This window comes from Peromyscus leucopus, chromosome 12 (assembly GCF_004664715.2).
Source record: "Peromyscus leucopus breed LL Stock chromosome 12, UCI_PerLeu_2.1, whole genome shotgun sequence".
Classification (NCBI taxonomy): Eukaryota; Metazoa; Chordata; class Mammalia; order Rodentia; family Cricetidae; genus Peromyscus; species Peromyscus leucopus.
Genome location: NC_051073.1, coordinates 50110551 through 50133772, shown reverse-complemented (window position 1 = coordinate 50133772; position 23222 = coordinate 50110551). Strand labels below are relative to the sequence as shown.

The following is a 23222-nucleotide window of genomic DNA, read 5'->3' as shown; positions in this document are numbered from 1 at the left end:
AGGAGAGGCTCAGTGTGGGTTTTGGGAGCTGAACTCAGTTCCTCTGGAAGATGGACAAAGACTTTAACCACTGAGTCACCTCTTGAGCTTGACAAGTGCTATTTAATCGTTAGTAAAACAAGGATGATGACGATTTAAAATGGGAAGAGATTGAGTATATTACTAGAGAAAGTATTGTTATACTTACAATTTAATAAAAATGACTCCTTTTCCCCCTAACATAAATAAAAACATGTTCTGAGCAGACCTAGACATTCAGCCTTGCTTTCAGGGCAGAAGAGTGTGCTAATAGCAGACCCTCAAGGCTCATTTATGAAATCTCACTGTTAAGATGTGCTGGGAACACTGTTTGGGTTTTGATGGTTAGTTTTTTTTTTACATCACCTTCCTAATTCCACGTATCTGGTCTTCCTAGAATTCCCTAAGAAAAGGTCTGATTTAGCCCCTTTCAGAAGCAGGAATAGGATGAAGTTGAGACCATAGAGCAAAGAATTTAAGGAAGACGTATTTTCAGAGTCTGGCCCATGACGGGAAGGCACCCGTGAAGAAGTGGCCTCCTCATAATTTGTCCTTGTCATGGTTCTTCATTGCACTCATGGTCCTAGTCCTTGTTTGCTTCTATGGCTATATTGGCCTCAGAAGAACTCACCAAAAGTGGGGTCTAAGTGTTGATTAATTGGCACATGCTGGGAGAACTTGACTCCTCTCTTTCATGTCCTGTCTTGGGCTGATGAAGAAAAGTTCCTATTATTCTCCCCCTACCCAGGATTTCCATGGCAAGCCTTGTGGTCACAATGACTGTCAGCGTCCACATGATGTCGACCAGCTTCCTAGGGAGGATAGGACTCTTGGGGAGCACAAGGCAGTCTGCAGGTTAAATTCCTTCTCTGTGTTCGTCTAACTCAGTCTTCTCAATTAGCTGCTTGGAAACTGTTCACGGCACACGTTTCCCCTCAAGAGATTCACATTCAATCTGTCTGAGCCCAGGCCTAACCTGGAACAATTTTTGAAGTTCCTCAGGGGAGCTAAGGCTGAGAATGGCTGGCCTAACTGTAAACTTTTCTGATGAATTATTATACACAGGGGAAATGGGCAGAGCTAAAGGGAAGAAGGGTGAAGAGGAATACATTTGATAGGGTGACAGATTTAAAATAATGAATGAAACTCTCTGTGACTTGGAACCTCTAGTTTAAAAAGTTAGATTCGGGGTAGAAGTAGAATCTAGGTCGGTGAGTGAATTCGGCACAGGAAGACTTATTAGAGTAATTATATAGAGATTTCCAGATAATACTAAATAGCAGTCTTATGTAAACCACAATTCTTTGGCTTAGTCTGGCTGAGATCCTTAACAGTGTCACATACAGATGGATCATAAGCCTTACCCCCGAAACAAGGTATGCACCTTTACAGCTTGGTAAATCAGTCTTGGGAACATGACCTTTAATATTCCTTTTGAAGAAGAGCAAAGGGAGGATGTGTTCCCAAGACAGGCCCAGGAGAGTCCTGAGTACCAGCAGAATGAAGCAGAAGGCATTCCATCAGCATCACAGACCTGAAGGCAATCGTTAAGGAAGCTGGCTCCCCCTGCAGGACCTTCAGCACAAGGTACTTCTCATAGCATCTTGTATATAGGCTGGTTTTATAAAGATTTTGTAGTTCAAAACGTTCTTGGAGTGTCTTTAATGGATGTGGCTTCTAACGTTACTAGGAGACTCATTCTCCCAGCAAACTCTGGTCATCTGGCTCTTCCAGCCTTCCAGCCCTTCCTTCTGTAATGTTCCCTGAGCCTTAGGTGTGGCAGTGTAGATGTAGCCATTGGAACTGGGCTCCACAACACTGCATTTTGATTGGTTGTGGTTTTATACAACGGTCTCTGTTTCAAAGTCCCCTTCTTCATGAGGCATGAGGATTACACTTCTGGGTATAAAGACAAATGATTGCCTACACAGGAGCTGTACAAGGACAACACCAACAGCCATAACAAAGTGGGCAGGGAGAAGAACATGGTGCGTCAAACCTATATACAAAGAACTACAGGAAATCAAGGAACCCCGAGAGTGAGAAAATGGTCTTCTCTAGGGAAGGACATACCAATTGGTTATCTAATACCAAGTGGTCAGCCCTGAAAAACATACATATAGTCATGTAACAACAGTTAATGAAAAAAGAAGCCATGCATTTGAGAATGAGCAGGGAGGAGTATGAGAGAGAGAGTTTGGAGGGAGGAAAAGGAAGAGAGAAGTTACATAATTATAATCTCAAAAATAAGAGAAAAAAGAAAGTATTCTTAGCCTGCCAACAGTCAATCACAAATCCTAAGGAAGCACATGGGCCCTATCCCTCCCTGCTGAACTACTGACTGCTGATGGATTCTGGTGGAAGGGCAGTAGCCATCTTTAATTTTGTTCCCACTGATGAGCCAACCATACTCCAATGGAGAATTCCAAACCCATAGTCACACAGATGGCGCTGGTTAAATGTAGTGGGTCACAAACTCAAACAGAAAGAGGTGAATGTGGGAGAGGATCTTGTGGGAAAAGAGGGGTGATGGGGTGGGAGGGAGATAAGAAGAGTCAGTTGGGTGAGGGTGATTCTAATGCATTACATACATGTATGAAATTGTCAAAGAACAAATTTAGCAAAAGTTATTTTAAAGTATTCTTGATTGTTCACTGTGTGGCTTTTTATTTGACATAGTCCCATCTGTCCCGTTGTTAAAGAGGGTAGATATAGAATGGAAACTGGTAAAAACTGCTTTGGCTTTTATTATATATCAGGGAATGGCTTACTGTGATGCTTTCCCTGATATAGATAACATCCATCCATGTATACTAGTGTATACAAACAGTTGTTTTGTTTTGTTTTGTTAGCTTTCCCTTGGCATTTGGCAGTGGCAGAGGGAGAAGGTAGCTTTGTTTAAAGATGGAATTCAGCTACAAAGTGTCCTGAAGCCTGTCACATAAGGAGATCCTGAGGGATTCTAGTCTGCAGTGGCAAGAACCTGCATGTGAATGGCCGCTGCCACAGAGTAAGTGGGGAAGGAGTAGACAGAGCTCGTTCAGATAAGCTATCCAATGCCTAGAGCTAGGAGAGGGGGAAGTTCTGTAATTATGCTCTGATTGTTAAGTTCTCATCATTAAAGATTTTTATTTTAAACTATTTATTTTTTTGAGAGTATAACTACAGGACTTTCTCCTTCCTTTCCCTCCCTTCAAAGTCTCCCATACACTCCTCCTTGTTTTTGTTTTTCAAATTCATGGCCTCTATTTTATTGTTGTTACATACATATATGTATATATTCTATACACACACACATATATATACATATATATATCTAAATACATACGTACAACCTGCTCAGTCTATGTAATGATATATGTATGTATATTTTCAGGCTGACCATTTGGTAATAGATAACCAATTGGCTAATAGATAACCATTTGGTAATAGCTAACAGATCATCTTTGACCTGTTTAATGCACACTATGTTCTAGGCACTGCAAAGCTCCTTCAAGCTTATCTTATACTCCTTTCACAGTCTGGAATAAATTAAGGCTGTCTTGTCCATGACCACAGAGAAGAAGAAGGTACTCGAACCAAAGCATTTTAAAGCTAGGATGCTCAGAACCAAGGAAAATCATGCCTCAGGACTACATCTAGAGCAAATCTGAACCACTAGATAACTAAAAATTAAACTTTCAGGTGTATCTGAAATAAGAAATTCAGGATAAATTCTAGAAAACGAGAAACCTTTTTCCGGGCAGGATGCTGGTTGAACAGGGTCTTACGTTATATCAACGCATTAGTGGTGACTAGCATTATAAGGTATATTTCAACTCCTATTTGGTATAAATGATCTCAGTTGACCTGCTCTGTAGGAAGACTGGCAGGGAACCACACACACACACACATAGTGCTTTTATTTCTACTTTTTTTCTTTCTGTTCTGCAGAGAAAAAAAAATTATCTACCTTTCAAAATGTTAATAAATATTCAAAAAACTTTATGGGTTTACATCTTATGTAAACTAGACCCTTATTTTTTTTATTTAATTAACTTATTTATTTTACATCCCGACTAAAGGCTCCCCTCCCTCCTCTCCTTCCATTCCCTCCCTCCACCTCACCTCGAACCTCAATCCACCACTCCTCCATATTCACTAAGAAAGGGGCAGGCCTTCCATGGGTATCAGCAAAGCATGATACATCAAGCCACCACAAGACCAAGCACCTCCCACTGTATTTAGACTGGGCAAGGCAATCCAGCATGAGAAACAGGTTCCCAAAGAGCCAGCCAAAGCAGAGGGACAGTCCTGCTTTCATGGCCAGAGTCCCACAAATAGATCAAGCTACACAACTGTCATATATATGCAGAGGGCCTAGGTCGGTGCCATGCAGACTCCCTGGTTGTTGGTTCAGACTCTGTGAGTTCTCATGAGCCAGGCTAGCCAAGGCTCGGGCCAATGTTTGGCTGTGGGTCTCTGAATCTGCCTCCATTAGTGACTGGCTGAAAGCTCTCCAATGACAACCGAGGTTGTCACCAATTCAATAACAGAGGATGGCTTGTTCAGGCTATGCATCTACCACTGCCAGAAGTCTTAATTGGGGGCCCTTGTGTTTTAATGTGCAGTATACATTTAACTAGCAATGTAGTCCAGACACTTAGGTGGTCCGTAATACAAGTTCACTTCTCCCTGGTTCTTCCCACAAGCACTCTGTGATTTTTATGAACATTTACTATATACCCAGATAAATGGGAAATTTGGAGAATTATTGCCGTGGTTTAAATGGTTTTGTTCCTGGACCTCCAAAACATATTCCCAATGCCACAATGGTAAAAGGCAGTGCCCAGTTGGAGGTGCTTGGGCTATGAAATCTCCCACATGAATGAGCCACTGAAAGGACTTGTGATTGGAACACAGCTCACTGCCAACACTACCAAAACAACAACCAAATCAAAAACCAAAACCAAACCAAACCCAAACTCAAAGCAAGCAAATAAACAGAGGGAGGCTTGTGGGAGTAGATTTCCTCTCCTCCACTCCTCTGTCAGGTAGGGACACAGTAGTCAGCATCAGCAGGATAGCATTCAAGCAACCGTCTTGGAAGTGCCCAAACGATGCGCCATGATTCTGGACTTCCCAGCTTTCAGAGTTGTGAGAGAACGGGTCTCTGGTCTTCATAAACTTGCCAGGCTCAGGTGTTCTGTGACAGTGACACCAAGTGGACTAAGATGGTTAGAAAGTCGAGAATGGCTCTGTTTATCCCTCCTCTCTCTGTTAAGTTACCACCAGGCTCCGTGATGACCTTGAAGGCTCATGAACCGCAGGTGGCTTGCAGAATACTATTCCTCGGACAATATACTTAGAATGTGGCTTCATAACAAATAGCCAGCTATTTGGGACTTTGTCTAAAAGTTTGATATTTTGTTTTCCATGAGTTTTCTCTTATATATATTTAAAACATCGTATTAAAATATCTATCTTGACCACTGGCTTTTGCTGTCTCCCTAATGTTGCTTTCATGGATAAGGGCCTTCCTCATCTCACCATAAATCAAGCCCTTACGTTGCACAGCCAGTGTGGACTTGAACATACCGTTTTTCTCTCAAAGGTCATGTTGTTAGTGACTTTTCGACATACAACCTTACAAGAGGTAGAGGGTTGTCTTCACCTTATCTACTTGTAGTCTCTTTGAGATGAATGCCTCACTAGAAAAAGCTACAAATCCAAGTTCCAAGAAGGGACATGAATGTGTCATTAAATTACGTACAATAGTTTGGCAACAGAATTAGTGTGGTGGGGACTGGAGAGGTCATATTGAATCATGGAAAATTGCTCTCCTATGCTCCTTTTCAGCTCAACTAGTGCTAAAATTCGCCCATGGAGCCTTCTCTGTTTTTGTGTTGGGCTCAGGATTTCCAGTTCCGCAGAGGGACGTTGGCACGATTTGATTTAGTGGTTCTGTCTTGTCTCCGGCTGGCTTCAGTTGCCTGGAGCCAGCTCGGAGTTAGCACTGGCTGTATTGAGCACCGGACACAGCGGGGGTTGGGTGCTCTGGGCTTTTTCACAGCCATTGCTGACTATATTGATCCCTGCTTCTCTATCTCCAGTCTACTTCACATCTTCAAGTTTTCTCCACGTGTTCTCCTCCCTGCCAGCAGTGTCAAGGCAGACTGCTTGCCACCCTCCTCACATTCATTTTCAGCCGCACTGGACCAGTCTATTTCTAACCACCATTCGTTGTTAACCCTTTGTAGTTCGGCAGGTACTTTGTATTTTGATAACAGCCAAGACAACAATGGTCGGCTGCCACCAAGAGACTGTGATGCTGTTTCTAGATCTCAAGGTTTCATAGGTACCTTTGAAACCATTGCTTCTTGCCTGATTATAAGACAGCCCAAATATAAATATGATGGAAATTTTAAACAATGTAAGCATCTAGTGTTCAGTTATGTGATATTACCATGAATATTGAATGGTTTAAATGTTGTGTCCTGTTCCCCATATGAAGACCTTTTAATATTTTATTTATTCTTTGAGGATTTCATACATGTATACTGTGTATTTTGATCATATCTACCCCTTGCCCTTCTTTCCTCTTCCTCTTGGATCCCTCATTGCCTCCTCCTCTGCTCTGTGTCCCCTTCCTGTTCCCCTTCCTCTTCCTCCTCCTCTTGTTATTTTCCACCTTTCACTAAGTCTAGTGCTGCATATATCTGCATGGGTTTAGGGCTGTCCTCTAGAACACGAGCAATGTACCAGGGCCGCATCTCTGAAGAAAACCCTTTCAACCTCTCCCAGTAGTTATCAGTTGCCAATAGCTCTTCAGTTAGGGGTGGGGCCTCATGAACCCCTTTCACATCCATGGGATGTTAGCTGCATTGATCTTGTGGAAGTCTTGTGCAGGCACTTGTAGCTGCTGTGAGTTCATGGCGCAATGGCCCTGACCTGTCATATCCAGAAGACACCATTTCACAGAAGTCTTCTTAACCTCTGGCTTTACAGTCTTTCTACCATTCTTCTATAATGTTCCCAGAGCTTGTGTGGAGTTGGTATGATAGAGATGTCCCATTTATGGGTGAATAGCCCATAGCCATTTATAATTGGTATTAGTTGTGTGTATCTGTGGCAAAAGGAAGCTTCTCTGATGAGAGGCGAAAACTGTACTAATCTATGGGTATAATGATAAGTATTTAGATAGGCCTCTTTCTGTTTTCTCATTTTAAAATACATTTTTATTATTTTGAAGATTTCATATAATGTACTTTGATCATATTCATTATGCCTCCTACCCCTAACTGCTCCCAGACCACCTACCCCCTTTACATCCTCCCAACTTTGTGTCCTTCCCTGTTTTTAGAAATAATCCATTGAGTCAAATTTGTGCTGTTCATGTATTACTGGATATGGGGCCATCACTGGATAGAGGTAGAACTACAGGAGCCACACTTTTAAAGAAAACTGATTCTCCATTACCACAGAAGCCACCAACTGTCCAAAGCTCTTCAGGTAGGGGTATAGGATTCTGAGCACTTTCTCCTCCATGCCAGGATGTTGACTGCCTTGGTCTTGTACAAGTCTTATGCAGGCAACCACAAGCCACTATGAGTTTGTAGGTAGTGGTGAAGGCTTTCTATTTAGTTCGCTGACTGTGAGAGCAAATATTTCCTTAAGATATTCCCCAGCGTATACTATTAATTTGTATGTATGAGTTCCAGGGTCTTGTTATAACATATGCCTATCTTTTGCTCTTAACTGTTTTTAATTATGTGGCTTCAAAAAGCTTTTCTGTATTTATCTGATAAATTATTTTCCCTGAGTACTACTATTTTTTTTACATTTTATTATAAGTATATGACATGATAGAAAATATGTCTAATATAATTTTATGTCCCTGTAGAACCTAACACTCAAATCAGATTCACATCTGTTTATTGGATTGAATTAAAATTTATACTGTGGGAAATCACAGGATGATAGTTTGTAATGAAAACATAATATTAGAATGTATTTAGAAACTCCCAGAATAAGCCTGAAGAATTTCCCTGATGCTGCTATGTGTCCTAGGAATTAAATAGCAAAATTAGCATTTGCTATTTATCTACCAACTCACATCCCAACTAAACACACACAGTCCTCAATTTCTTATTTATTACTCCACTGTTCACATAGAGGCTCACAACTGACCTTTTGTGTTTTTGTAAGTACCTGAATTGTCATGTGACAACTGAATGTTAGAGACACTGTGTTCGCGTCTGATACCTATTGATCTCAGTGCAGTACAGCCCTGAATATAACTCTCCCAAAGCAAAGGATCTCCTCAACACAACCGACATGAGACCAGGTACACATAGCAAACATATTTTTTTTTTTACAGTGATATTGAGAATCCTAATAATAACTTTCCCCCATGAGATCAGCAACTGAGTTAATTCGATTTTATAATTCCACATACGTGACAACATGACTTTTATTTTCTGGAGGCTTGGATAATGTTTGTCTCTAGAACTGTTCCCAGGGTTTAATGAAACATGCGGTGCAGGAGGCCTTTGCAGTTTCCCTGAGTTTCTGGGCTCAGCACAGCAGGTTTCTGGCCTGCTGAGCTTATCTTCATCATTTCTACTCTTTGGCCTTTTACTTAAAGCCACATTATTTCCTGTTTGTAAGAATCTGCGTGACCTCTGCAGACATACAGCAATGATGACTGGGGGAGCTTCCTCTGTTTCCTAATATGGGGACACTAGATGTTTTCACGCCAGACTCAGTAAATCCTAGAGCCATCAGAAGTTAGGGCACGGCTGTAAGTCAGTGAAGCAAACAGATTTTGACATTTAAAAAGAAAGTGCACAGTAGGAATTTAATCAGCATATTGCCAACACAATATTCCCTTTGAAGGAAGGATTCTTTCAAAGGGATCCCTCAATTTGTCTATATTACAATCTGGTCTTTAAAACCACAGTGTGGCTTGAGGATCTATTGATGTTTAAAACTCACCCTCTCGTTCTGCAACCTAATTTGCACTCTCTCCAGCCCTCATTTATTCTAAATGTCCTGATGGGATCCATAGGAAATGTCTATACCACCTTCCAAGTTTCCTTGAAGGACACTACTAGATAAAGGAGACCTACCATTTATCTAGTATCAGACACCGAATGGAGAGCTGGCACTCCTTAGCCAGGCCAACGGCATGCATTTAGTGACCATCAGTTTAACATGAAGATGGTGGAAAGTGACCTGAGTTCTATTCCTGGGACTACATGATGGAAGAAGAGAATTGACCACTGAAAGCTGTCCTCTGACCTCCGTACACGTCGTGGTACCACACCCACACTCCCATTAAGTAAATAAACACAACTTTTCACAGTCCCCATTCTGGCCATTTGTAGTGGTTTCTAAAGGTCGTGGTTACTGCAGGCCTGCCGCCCCTGCTTTAGTAACAGCTGAACAGTGGTGTGCTTCTACAGAGCCTGTTTTTCCCATACACACACAGTTCACAGGTGTTTCAGACAAGGCATATTTGAGTGTGCATCTGCATGTCTGTGAGTGTGTGTGTGTGTGTGTGTGTGTGTGTGCATGGGTGTGGGCAGGCACCTTTGGAGGTCAGAAGGGGAGCACTGGATCTCTTGTGTGCCTTTTAGTGTCCACTGATAGAGCAGCAAGCGCTCTTAACTGCTGAGCTGGCTCTCCAGCCTTTTCTACTTAGATTCCGTAAGCATCAGGTTTTGCGTTTCTTGATTAGAGCAATGCGAAATTGTAGCAATACAGGTTCTGGGGAAGAGTCTATATCTCTAAAATGTTCTTTGTAAAACAATTATTTGTGACTCAGGGCCTCTGTGTGTGACTCCTCCCCAGGGCAGCATCACACTTTGTTCTCTCTGCAGGCTTGGTCTGGTTGGTAGTTTGAAACAGAAATCAACCTCTAGGAGCCAATTTCAGAGTCCCACTGCACGCATCGCTGCCTGCCTAGTTAGAAGACACCTGAGTGCCCTTTCCTTCCGCCCCCGGCCACTGGCATAGTGCCTGTGTCTCATCAAGTATTTCTCTGTTATTGCTTGCTATTCATTTCACCTCATTAATATTTAAAGATCATTACAGTTATTCACTGAAAAGGGCAATGCTTACCACCAACCATGAAAAGGTGAGGCCAGGTGAAGTTTCTGAGGAGGTATTTTGAAAGCATGGTATTTTCAGAGTCCGATTTGCCTCCGTTTCTATTGTACAGTTGCGTTCATCTTGTGTGTCTGGAATAAAGCACAAGAGGGAAGATGCATGGATCTTGGCATATAAAGTACACTGGATCAAAGAGACCAAAACAGTTTAAAAAAGAGCTTCATCTATCTTCAAGACACCCATGAAGTAACGAGGCAGAACCCCACTGTAGTCCACACTGTTTAAATGGCAACACTGGGCCAGGAAAAGCTTGGGGGAATTGCTCGTCACTGAAAACTCACAGAGAAACTGTTTGGCAGTCCAACTTTGAATTTGGCATGCTCTTCTGCTTTAATCCACATAGGTCCCTCCGTCTTCAGGTTACAGGCCCTCCTTAGAAAGAATCTGAAGTCTTATAGCCTAGTTTCTAATTGCATTTTAGAATTTATTAGGACTTTTTTTTTTCTCTCACAGCAGCTGAAGGTTCGCAGCACAAGTGAGCAGAAAATACTGATAGTTGCCATGTACATAGAGTTCTTACCTTTACACACGGCTTCCTCTGCTGTGAGCATGTTACAAAAGAGTAGTCCATCTGCCATCATGAATGAACCTGCATTCACAAGTCATTACCTCTCAAAGCCCCCAGCATGCTGTGAGGTTTACGTGATGTGTCCTCTGGGTTCCGACAAGTGCCTATAGTGACATTCACTTACACGAAACAGAATCGCTCACTGCTCTAGAAACCTTTTATCTCTTCTGTCTGTGGGATTTTGGTCTCAGGAGAAAACCCTCAGTTTCATATGACTCAAGTGTACCCTAGAAAACTTACAACAGATGTAAAGTTCTATTTTATGATTTTAGGGGTAGGGCAAAGAAAATGTACGTGTTCAGTATACATGCAATTTGTTTCCAAATCTTCCTTATCTGAAGTTGTAGTTATGGAACCCACAGATATGGAGGGTCATCTATATTACTCTAAACCTATATATTTTTAGAAGATCCTTGTCTATTAATGTTAAAGAAATTTAACCACCATAATATTTCCAAATGGAGTTATTTGTATAACACCATCAAAATTCTAACACGTTGCATACCACTTTTTAATTTTATTTCAAAAATTATTTTAACTGTTTTGATTAAATATAGTTTAAACATAGTAATCTAGCTATTAATATCTATGTGCTCACAGAATGAATACATATGTTAATAATATTTTAATAGACATTACCCAAATACACAATTACTATATTTTATTATTATCTTTTATTTATTATTTGGCTTTTTGATCTTGCTATATAGCCCTGAGTGGCTTGGTGTTTGCTACATAACCCAAGCTGGCTTCACATTCATCACAACTCTCCTGCCTCAAGTATGATGATTACAGGTGTATATCATCACACTCAGCTCTACTTTTGAAATTTGCTCAGATTCTGGGCATAACTTTTTAAGTATACCCGAAATCCTTCAGGCAAACAGAGAAGGTAAATTAAAATCATCTAGAAAGTATCTACAACAGCATTAAACTATGACATGTCCCCGTAGTAGACGGTGACAAAAATACTGGACCACAATTATAGCAACTGTACAGAAAGAAAACAGGAAAATGGACCGTGCTTCTCGCGGGCATTGGAACCAGGAAAGTCCACTCCCACAGTGGGTGGTCTCTGTAGAGACAGCAGGTTAATCTGAGAAGAGCAGCAGGGTTGGAGAAGGGGGTCTGTGGGCCCCAGATCACCAGGTTCTTCTTGGGGAACAGAAAAAGTCCCCCATCCCGGGACAGATGAAGGTTTGTGGGATGTTCCCAATGCTGTGAAGAAACCCCCGGGGAAAGAATCTATATTAAGTGACATAGATCCCATATGAGAAATCAAAGAGGAAATTCAGATAAAAGTGGGAGACAAAAGGGAAGGAAGTGCATTGCAGCAGTCCCACAGAATAGTGTTTACCTAAAAAGAGCAGATCGGGGGCTCTAGACCTGACAAAGTCTACAAAAGGAGCCAGCCTGGCAAGCCTTCCATGGTAAAAATAAAAACACACTTAAGCTCAAGCAATAGGAAAATGAATGGAGTAGAATGAGCTGGAAAGCTACAGTGAGGACAAGACCAGAGAATAAAATAGCATTTATACGGCAAGGAAAGCAGAGTAGCAATAGATCCACACATACATAGAAGCTACAACTTCAATATGAATGGAAATTATATAAACTGCACAAAACCGGTGAAGGCTGATACATGAGCTCATTGAAGAAAAGAAGACGTGTGGAAGATAGGTGACGCCATTCAGAAAATCATTTCCAAAAATCATTCTAAGAATGAGATGGAACCAGAACAAAACTGAAACTATATGTGCACAAAAGCTAGTGTATTGAGAGAAATTTAAAAAGTCAAATGAGGGAAATATTTAAATAAATAGTGTTAAAAATAAGGTAGTCAGATAACATGGTAAATACAAAGAAAAGGTGTGTGTGTGTGTGTGTGTGTGTAAAACAGAAGACTTTGAAGGGGAAAAAATCAAAGAAGCATGGAATAGCACAAATGCTAAAAATCATAATTTATAAATTTTTCTTAAATAAAAAATGACTAGCATATTTTTAAGAAAACTGACTTAGGATGGACACTATAAATTAGAGTTTTATGAAAGTATTTAACAAAATCAGCTCTAGAGGAATAAAATGAGACTACTGTTAGCAGGATTTGGGCAGCAATTCTATGATAGGAAATATTGATGGAGTATATTTAATATACCCAAATAAAGAATATGTGACCTATAGATCTTAAATCCAAGAAAATTAACCTTTTAATATAAAAAAATGCCAGGTATTTTTAGGGTCCCATCAAGACTCAATGGTTTTACCAACATTTCCCAGGGATTTTCCAATAGAACACACAGACCAGATAGTCATCCTCATAAAGGCTGGCAGTGAGTCTTGGCTATTCACATTCGGCTCTGGTAATACTTGTTATAAGGAAGTGGATACTCATGAATATATGTTTAAAAAATAGAGGGACAGAAAATGGAGAGGTAGGAAGGAAAGACTGGATTATAGGGAACAAAGAGGTAGACTAAAAAAAAAAAAAAAATACAAATAGCCAGGCATGGTGGCACACATCAATAGGCAGAGGCAGGCGGTTCTCTGAGTTTGAGGCCAGCCTGGTCTACACAGTGTGTTCCAGGATAGCTAGGGCTGTTACAAAGAGATACCCTGGTGCAAAGAACTGAAAAAAAAAAAAAAGATAAGTACAAAGCTGGGTAAGATGCTGAATACGACCATTTCATATTCCTGGTGAATTACTGATGAAGGGCAACATCAAATTAAGAATCATCGTTTTCTTGTAAAACTGCTATCGCCTAAATCAAGACACTAGGGATCTTCACCCTTCTCATCTACAGCTTATTTACTCTGTCTCCTGCTACCTTGGTGCTGGAGAAATACTTTAGCAGCATAGAGCCACCTGCAAAACTCTGCAACTTTTCTCCTACCCAGAGGCCATTGACACACACTGGGGACTTGATTTTAGCGTTGCCAGCTCCAGAACTGTGAGAGAACAATGTTCACTTTCATTGGCCAGCCTGTGGTGTTGTGATAAAGCAGCACACATGAACCAAGCTGGTGGGAGTCCAGCTAGACATTTAGTGTAGGTCACCTGGAAACGAGAGTCCTGAGGGCCAAGGTAAGATGTCCACATGTTCTAGACTGACTGAAAAAGCACATATCTGTGGGTGGAGGACACTGAAGGAGGCAGCCTAGATCTCTTGTGAAGGATGCCGGCTTGAGAGCCCAACTCTAGTGACTTTATCCGGCCCCAGTGCTCATCTCTGTGTATACCATCAACATACGAATTTAGGGATGAAATTTTAGTGTTAGTTAAGGAGGGACCACTCAAACCCTAGCACTTAAGAAGGCAAATCTTCTTACGGTTTTTACATATTGAATGGGTAATTTCACTAGATGTAGAAATGCTTGGTAGACTGTTATTAATCTTAGTATTTGGGGCAAGTCTTCTGATCCTTGGTGTTTTTTTGGTGAAAGGTGTTTTTGATTTTTTATTTATTTATTTATTTTTATCAATCCTCTGTAAGGAATGACTTTTTTCTTTTTCTTTTTTGGTTCTATGTTTTACTTGTTTTCATTGCTACTTTTACGATTTTTCTTCCTCTTTGACTTTCAGTACTGTATGATTATTGTCTCCGTAGATATCTCTGTGTTTGCCTTATTTGGACCTTCTTAGACTTTCGGAGGGGAATTGATTAACTGATAGGAGCTATTAAAATATTGGACAACATTGCCCTTATTGAAAGCAATCACCTTGTTTCCCTTCCTGCCTATGATAACCTGAAAGTGTTTTGTTAAGACATGAAGGGAGAGGGGGACTAGGTGGGAAGAGAAGGCTATTAGCAGGAGTGGGAGGGAGACAAGAGAAGGTAACGTGGGGGAATAAGATCCAAATATATTAAATGTGTGTGTCAAGTGTCACAATGAAATCTGTACTTACGTGTAATTAACGTGTGCCATTACAAACTTGATAAAACTTGCCCCTACTCTGAATAGTTTTACTACCTATTCTGGGTCTCGGTGCCCCCATCTTCTCAGAAATCAGTTGATTGATTTTGCCCGCTTGTGGTATAGTTAACTCTTTGGAAGCACATCCTGTCCAGGGGCTTTGGAGTATAGTTAGGTGCCTTGCCACACCATACCACAACCCCAACACAAAGCTTCGTCCAAACACTCCCACTCCTTCCTTTCCTATGGATCGGTTGCCACAAGCTGTGTCCATACTTACTGTCCCCACTCCCCTGCCCCCCACTCCCTGATCCCCACTTCCCTGCCTCCCACTCCCTGCCCCCCACTCCCCACTCCCCTGCCTCCCACTGCTCCCCACTCCCCTGCCCCCCCCACTCCTTACTCTTCCTCCCATCTGATTTCTTTTCTGTTCCATAATGCCACCAACACAAGCTCCTGCTAAGTGGTCAATACCTTTCATGCTCCTAAATACAATCCAATAACCATTTGTCTTCCCAGAAGCATCAGAATTGATGGCTGCTGCTTTTATGCAATTATCTTTCTAGGCTTCTGTGACCCGATCGTCTTCTCTTCCTCTTGCCTTTTATCTACTCTTCCCTGTCCTGTGGAGACATAGCTCTCCACTCATCACGGTGTTCTGAGTTGAAGGACCATATTGGTTTTCTCATTTGATTTCTCTGCCTAGATGGTTTCTTTCATGACTAGAAATTTAGACAGAACCCATGCTCAGAAAACTTACTAAAATGGTTATCTTTACTTAAGCCTCTGTGCTAGCTGAGGGGCAGCATAGCCAATGGTGTACATGCAATTATTCTCAACTTCCTGCCCAAGTTAAACATACAAAATATAACCTGAATGATCTCTGTACAATCTGGTCAGGTCCCAGCATCCCTTAACATAGTGAGTAAGTTCCATTCTGAAAACCAAAGCATCATTGCTTGGCAATGTTTTGAGTTTCAAATTCCACATGTGCAGCACAGCACCAGATCCTATGGAGAACCTACTTAAGCATGGTTTTGGTCTGGACATTGCTCTCCATCAATCTTGATCACCCTACTCAGAGTTACCAGCATGTCCCCTCTGCATTTCTTCTATTATATTATTTTCTGACTTGGTTGAACTAACTATCCTTTCTGCTTTTTCTCAGTTCATTTCCTAGACCATAGTTGAAACAAACAAATAAAAACATTCCATATTTGCAATGCAAAATGAAAAGTATTAAACAAAACAACCCCAGTTAGTATTTATGGTTCTTGACTACAGTAATCTTGTTCACTAGCCTTGCTTTCAGTTGCTTTGGCTGCATCTTTTTTTTTTTTTTTTTTTTTTTTTTGCTCTAATCATAACTCATTTTAGAATCCCCATGGTCGACACAGTCAGTTCCTGTACCACAGAGCCTGTGTAGAGTCTGTTTGCTCCAAATCTTGGTTAATGACTGCATACATTCTCGTTCCCCACACCAACCAGATCCACTTCCTCTCTCAAGTTTGTGCCCTCTTCTAAATTATTTTTCTAACCCAGAGTCCAATTTGTGCCACTCATATATACTTATAGGTGTGGGACCATTCACTGAAACATGATCTACCTACCAAGACCCAGAATCTTTAAGAAAACCAACTCTTCCTCTCTTAGAAGCCATCTGCTGTCAATAGCTTCTCAGCTAAGAGTGGGAGCTAACACAGCCCTCCCCATCCATGCTGGAATGTTGATTGGTTTGATCTTGTGCAAGCAACTACGATTGTTCAGCATTATACTTTCACAATTAGAATGTGACTATTCATGGCCCTCATCATTCCTCCTTTTTCTTGAGTTGCTGTTGGTAGAACTCAGAGCCTCCCGGAGCTGGCAGATGCTGAGACACTGAGCGGCACCACCAACCCAGCTATTGTTACTCCATCTCTTTCCAGTTCTTCCACTCTGTTTCTTCTGACAACATTAACAATCCCCGGGCTTTGGTTGTAATTTGGGAATTTAAACCAGGTCGTACTCTTACAATTCATCCTAATAACCACAATTTTTCATATGCTAAAAAAAAAAAGCTAGACTCCGAAGTGGCATTCAGATTTCTGAAATGTAGATTTTTATAAACCAAGGACTAACTCAGGGAACTATGCTTCTTCAAATAATTCAAAGACTCCTCATTTAGGGAGAGATGTATCAAAATGAAATGAAGCTAAAGCAGACACCAAATTAATTATTCATTGCATTTCCATTCCTAGCCACAGCTTCTGCACCCCAAGACACACAGCAACAAAATACTATGAAAAGGGAACAGCTAGCTGCCTTTCTTTGTTGAGCCTTCAGGGGACATGAAACTAGAATGTAGACAATCATGGTTTTGCAAACAGAGTGGGAAGAATGACTCAGCTGCCAAGAAAGAGGAAACAGGAAGTGGTAATTAACCCAGCCACCTCTGAGCTTTGGCCTCATCTTGCTTAGACTCCTGTATCACTTCGGTTTACGCTTCTGTATGTCCTTCCTAAGTGTTTGCACTCAAGGGTCCGCCTTGCTTATGCACCTGGCTTGGTAGCATGAATGTGTTGCAGAAGCTTAACGGGGAACCTGATATGAACAGGAGAAAAAGTCAGGAAAGATCACGAGAATGCAAGGTGGAAAGATGGCATACTGTTGGATGGGGACTTGGCCATGTTGCCAGATAGCAGGCACCGCCTCTGGGTTAAACTCTTATTCCTTCGCTCCATAGTGAGCCTATGCTTCTGTCACCATTACGTAGGGCTTTCTTCTTTTCTTGTTTGCTTTTTCATACATTGTGATCCTGTAGCGTATACACAATCCGAACACCCTTTCTTTATCACTAGGCCATTGTTTTCCATCGGATTCAGAGGATCAACAGCAAAGCTCAGAAAGAAGACCAGAAAATTTCTAACCACAGAAAACATAAGTTCAGCTCTGATTCTCCATCTATTTACAGTTTTCAGTAGCTACAAATGTAACTACCTCGTATTACCTTTTCTTTTAAGAAATATACTTTTCTTAAAGGCAACCTCACTCATTTCTGAGTATCTCGTTTCCATTATTGCCTTCATTGGAACCATAGTATATCCTCGGTTTTACAGAGTGTACCCCAGTTGTCCAGAGGATAAATAAATAGTAGTAGTTTTGTATGCCATCAGTGGAAGATACAACCACATTGCCATTTCTCAATGGAGTATTGATCAAGTCCTCAGAGATGTGATACGATAATCTACTGGGGTTGGCACAATGTACCAAAGCTGTGTCTAAAGCCAAAGTCTAGGTGTGCTCCTGTTAATGTCTCAGAATACCTCATTGGATCCCAAATCAGACCACTCTAAACAGAAAAACAAGTTCCTTTTAAATAAGAATTGAGAAATAAAGTCCTTTCCTGTATTATTATTATGACTATTAACACTAGCTATTTGCAATAACCCTACCTTATTTTAATATTTATTTATTTTATTTATATGAATATTTTGCCTTCATGTACAATGTGTGCCTGGTGCCTGAGGAGGTCAGAAGAAGGCATCAGATTCCCCCATATCATGGGGATGCTGGGAACTGAACCTAGGTCCTCTGCAAGAGCAACAAGTAGTCTTAACTGCTGAGCCATCTCTGTAGTCCAGCTCCTACCTTTCAGTAGGAACTATAGCAAGTACTTTACACAGATTGCCTTATTGAATTATCAAGACAATGGTACCCATGAAGGAAGAACTGTAAACATCTACATTTGTTCTCTCAGAAACCCAAAGCCTAGTAACCTGAAATGATTGTACAATGGGAAAGATGATGTCTACAGTAAGTGGCACATCCAGTGCACTGTTGACTCCCAGAATCCAAAGAACCCACAGCTAAGCGTTGCTCTGAGCTTCTGTCTCCCTGTATTTCAACCACACTCCACCTGTCCCACTGTCAGCTGATCGGAAGTTGTATTTCATTCCGTTTGATGGACTCCTACTTTATACAGAGATTATCCAAACTTCATTGTTTAGGAGCAGCAAGAGTCAGACATGGAGAGGAGCTGAGAGATCCATACCTGGTGTGTATCAGGGCAGCCGCATGCCTCCTTCAGCAAGGCTTTCCTGAGGTAGCTTTTGTTGTTCTTTTCTCCTATTACCAGGCTATTTACCCCTTGAGTTTAAAACATTCAATTTCCAGTGCACTTTCCATTTGCTGAATTTTATTTTTATCTGTTCCCATTAGCAGAAATAGAAATCATTTTACCTTAGAACCAGGTGATGTAGGGCAGGTATTACTATGATAATGTCCAAAACAGGCTCAGAGAACTTACAAGACAGGCCCCAGGTCAGATTCATTTCTAGCCGGAATGAACCTAGAGCTTCAATTGAGGGCTCCATCACCAGCACAGGCCCTGGAAGCCTGTCCAGTCTGAATGCTACATGTTCAGGAGCCTCTATGGCCCATTTATCTATAGTAAACATCCCCATTCACTTTTGTAAATTCACTCACAAAGCCACTCTACCTCCTTCATCTTTTATCCCAGCAACTGGCACTACCATGCAGGTGTGCATACCAGAAGTCCAATGTCACCCTCAAAATTCCTTCCTTCTTCATCCAGATGCCCTTGTCTTACATCCACTCTATGATCAAGTCATGTATGTTTTATACTCAGTATGTAAAATGCATGACTTTCCTTCCGTATCTATCAGACTACCACTGTATCTCTTCTCGATAGCTGGAAATGGTCTTCTAATCTATTCCCATCAACTCTTCTTTGTCCGCATTAAAGCCATTTTCATACTGAAGTCAGGATCATTTTTTTATATATAACATGTCAGACTACAAATGTCATCCTAACCTCTTGCTGGAAAAAATTCCATTTCTTTTTATGATTCTTCTATAGATGTCATTGGTTTGAACACAGCCAACCCGGTCTGGCATGATCTGGTTCTCACTGTGTCTCTAGCCTTATCTATAAATCGACACACTGTACTCCCACTTGCATATTCCCATTTCCTTAAACCTTGCGAAACATTTTCCATGGCTTCCCCAATCTCACTTCTCGGTCACTCACAACCCCTACCTCTTCTAAATTGCATTAAGGACTGACTACTCACTCCTTAGACTTCTGTTTAGGTCTTCCTTTCTCGGCAACCATTTCCCTGGATTCCGCCATGCTCTCTTTTACCTGCTGCACTTCTCCTTATTAACACTCACTGCTGTTGCAACTTCTCACTTATCTGTGGCATTGCTTGATCGGTTGCTACTTCCCTTATCAGACAATACTTCTTTCTGCTAAGTCTCTGTACGTCCAACACCAAATCTAGAATATGGTTGTTGTCTTTGTGTATTTGCTACGTGAGTGAAAGCCACATGAACTGAGAAGCATCCTTTCTTGTGCAGATTATACTCACGAGGTGCCACAATGAGGTTGTAGACTCTCGTCTGGATGCCTTCTGGGTACAGAGTAAAGCTGCACTCGTACTTTCCACTGAAGGTGGTAGAGATATTCCTTAAGTACAGAGTCCATTTTGTTACATTCTCCAGAGTTTCTATGAAAGTCACCTGTGACTCACAGGCGTGGCCCAGGGAACAGTATAAGCCATACTGGGGATGATAAACAGCAATTGGGTCAGTTTGATCAGTAACCTTGGACCACTGCATCTGTACCAAGAAGTCATTCTCCTTTGTTTGGCAGCTCAAGTTGACATCAGAATTGGGTGGAGCATATATGTCTTCTCCTGCATTGAATATGTCTTCCCATACTCCTGAAAAGGAAAGATGTGAATAATCAGTTTGCATCATTCACCTGGAGTTCTCCTTTAGGTGTGTGTGTGTGTGTGTGTAGTCTTTAAAAATAATTTTTAGTAATCATACAAAGTATAGAGTGACTCTTAAAAACCCTGTTAAGTTCACTGATAGGAGAGAGCAACTGAAATTTCTTCCTGGCTGCCCTAGGTGTGGAAGGCCCCTTGTGATTTTCGATGAACAGAAGAACTATAGACACCTGCAGATTCCTATTTTTTTTCATCTGCCCAAAGGTAACTGAAGGTCTCTGACATGAACAAAGTTGAGCATATTGGAAGACTTATTATTTTTTTAATTATATGCATGAGTATGTGTCTGTGTGCAATGTGAGTGCAGATCCCTGTAGATCCTTCTAGAACTGGAATATCAGCTGGTTGTCAGTTGCCAGATGTACATACTAGGAATGAAACTTAGGTCTTCTATAAGAGCAGAAAGTGCTCTTAATTGCTGAGCTACCTTTTTCAGCCATGTAAATTAAGCTTAATTAAGTATCCTGGCAAACTTGGCATGAAACGGTTAATACATATAAATATAGTTGACCTTTCCGGGTCAACATCTGTAATAATTAGTCTACGTATAGTAGTTTTTTTCAAACTTTATTTGTAAGTTCTTTATAATAAAGTTACCTTTCTTTCAAAATACAATGTGTTTACAAGAGGCTTTTTATATATGCTAACATTTTAATCTTCATGCTTCCTAAGAGTGATATTGTTATGCTACCTTATCAAAAAGGAAAGCAAAGCACCGAGCAATGAAGTAGATCATTTAGCGATCACTCCCTTAAGGGACATGAATTCTCTTTGAAATTAGTCACATCTGTATTTTTCCTTTAACATTAACTTCATAACTCCAAACTGCCTCCTACATTCAGCCTGGCTAAGTAGAGTTAAGAGCCTTGACATTCTCTCTAGGATGAAGGGAGCTTCATCTCCACGCAGTTAAGTCTCCCAAGGAGAAAAGAGGAGATACCTCAGGGAGAGGTACCCTAGGGCATCATCTCTACCTAGCTCATGAAATGCTCGACATAAAGGAAGATTCTATCTCCCATCAGCAACCCGACTGCATGGTACAGACCACTAAAAATGTGTTCAGCATCAAGCCTTTGATATGTCCTCAGCAATGCTAGTCCCCATTTCAGAATTTCCCATTACAGAAGTTATACGTTATTGTGACAAGTCCCCCAGAGCTAAAAGGAAAGGATAAAAAGGTGACAAGCTGCTGAAGAGAAACAAGACCTCAAAGGGACTCGATGGAGAGGAATTATTTGTGCATGCACAAAGTTTGGGTAGGCAGAGGTCTGCATATCTGAGTGTAACTCCCTGGGAGGGATCCTTCAATACCTCTGAGCCTATCTCGATCACCAATTCCAATGTCTCTGATTCAAAAACTCTTACAATCTTCAGAACCATACACAGTTAATTCTTAAGACACTCAGGCTTTCAAAAATAATCTTTACTGTGGTATTCAGAACTAAGTTTTCATCCTTCAATTTTGAAATAGGCCTTTTAGGTTCTGGTTCCCATGGCCATAAGGACTCCGCTTGGCTTTTTAAGGCACTCCTTGCATGTGACTAAGACAGCATTCCTCCATCCACTAACAACATTGTTATTAGGGAGGAGAAATACTTGTTAATTTGAAGAAAAAAGAAATGCTTGAGACAGGATTAAAAACTGAGCAAGACTTTCTGACCATGGACACGATTGCAGATGTTTTTAGTTTTCTGGAGTTGTCTTTAGGATGGTCCAGGAGCATTTCCTTTCCAAGACCCACAATTTTTCAGTTACTCAAGACTCTTTGAAGAGGAAAAATGGCAAGGAGAGGCCAGAGCAAAGGCACAAACCATCCATTCCTCCTTTGGTTTTAGTGCTCATGAGGAATCCTGTCTAGACTTCTAGCATCTTTCCCGTAGCTGTCACATACATCACTGACAACCTTATCGAGAGTTTGCCCTTTAGTGATGGACTCTTGCGGCAGTCATGAGGCATCTCAAAGGAGCCATCTGAAAGGACAGAATTGACTGGAAGTCTTACCCTTGAAAAACTGTATCTGGATGATGGAGTAAACAGCACAGTATGTCCATTTTCTCCCCATTGTCTCCCGAAGAGCTCACACCAACATTTCTGCAATGATCACCCGAGTCAATTGATGTCTGTAGCTAAGCAAACTCCAGCTACCCTATTTGTGCTCAAAAACCCCAACTCTACCACAGGGCTGGGGCTGTTGATGGCTTGGCAAGTCCCCAGGAAATGAAATGCAGACAGGAAAGTAGTGTGGTTCCGTGTAACCTTCATAAGAACAATGCAGAAACTGTTCTCGGAAACCTTGTGTCTCACCTCTAAAAGACTTTTTCATATCCCAAGATTCTCTCCTTCAGTCTCGATGTCAGTCAAACTGCTTCTAAAATCCAAACAAAGGAAATCGTGCAGAGCAGTCCCCGTGTGCTTTTTATACATTTCCTTTCAAGAATACAAAGTCATTTAGCAAACATGAGCTTTTGGCCTCTCATAATAGTGTTTCAGCCTAATCTTAAAATATATTTTCTTTCTAAAATTGCCCCAGGGTGAAAGAACAATGGTTAACATATTTGATTTTATTAAACTCTGAAGAATAACAGGGAGTAATGTCAGCTATCCGACTGAATTCATTGTCTAGTTTCTTGTAGGGAAATCCACATTTCTGGGGAGGGGAGAAGTGAGTGTCTTTTCCATCCCTTGTCTTGATAGGTTGGAGGCCAGATTGGGAAATCCCTCATTGTGATGGCCAGGTGTCCTTTTAGATGATGGTATAAGAGCTTTATCTGGCTAAG

The 23222-nt window shown here is 41.1% G+C and overlaps 1 protein-coding gene across 2 annotated transcripts in view; it reads right to left on the bottom strand.

The window, feature by feature from the left end:
* Cd96 (CD96 molecule) overlaps nt 1–22706 on the bottom strand; it is a 78432-nt gene extending 55726 nt beyond the window's left edge. The window contains exons 1-3 of one of the 2 annotated variants that reach the window (XM_028872134.2): nt 22447–22706; nt 20023–20376; nt 10123–10241 (exon numbers count right to left, since the gene is read on the bottom strand). In XM_028872134.2, coding sequence (XP_028727967.1) covers nt 10123–10241; nt 20023–20376; nt 22447–22507 — 534 coding nt within the window. In that variant the 5' untranslated portion in view covers nt 22508–22706. The remainder of the gene's footprint in view (nt 1–10122; nt 10242–20022; nt 20377–22446) is intronic. The other variant, XM_037209731.1, reaches the window with a different exon arrangement.
* Nucleotides 22707–23222: the final 516 nt, after the last annotated feature.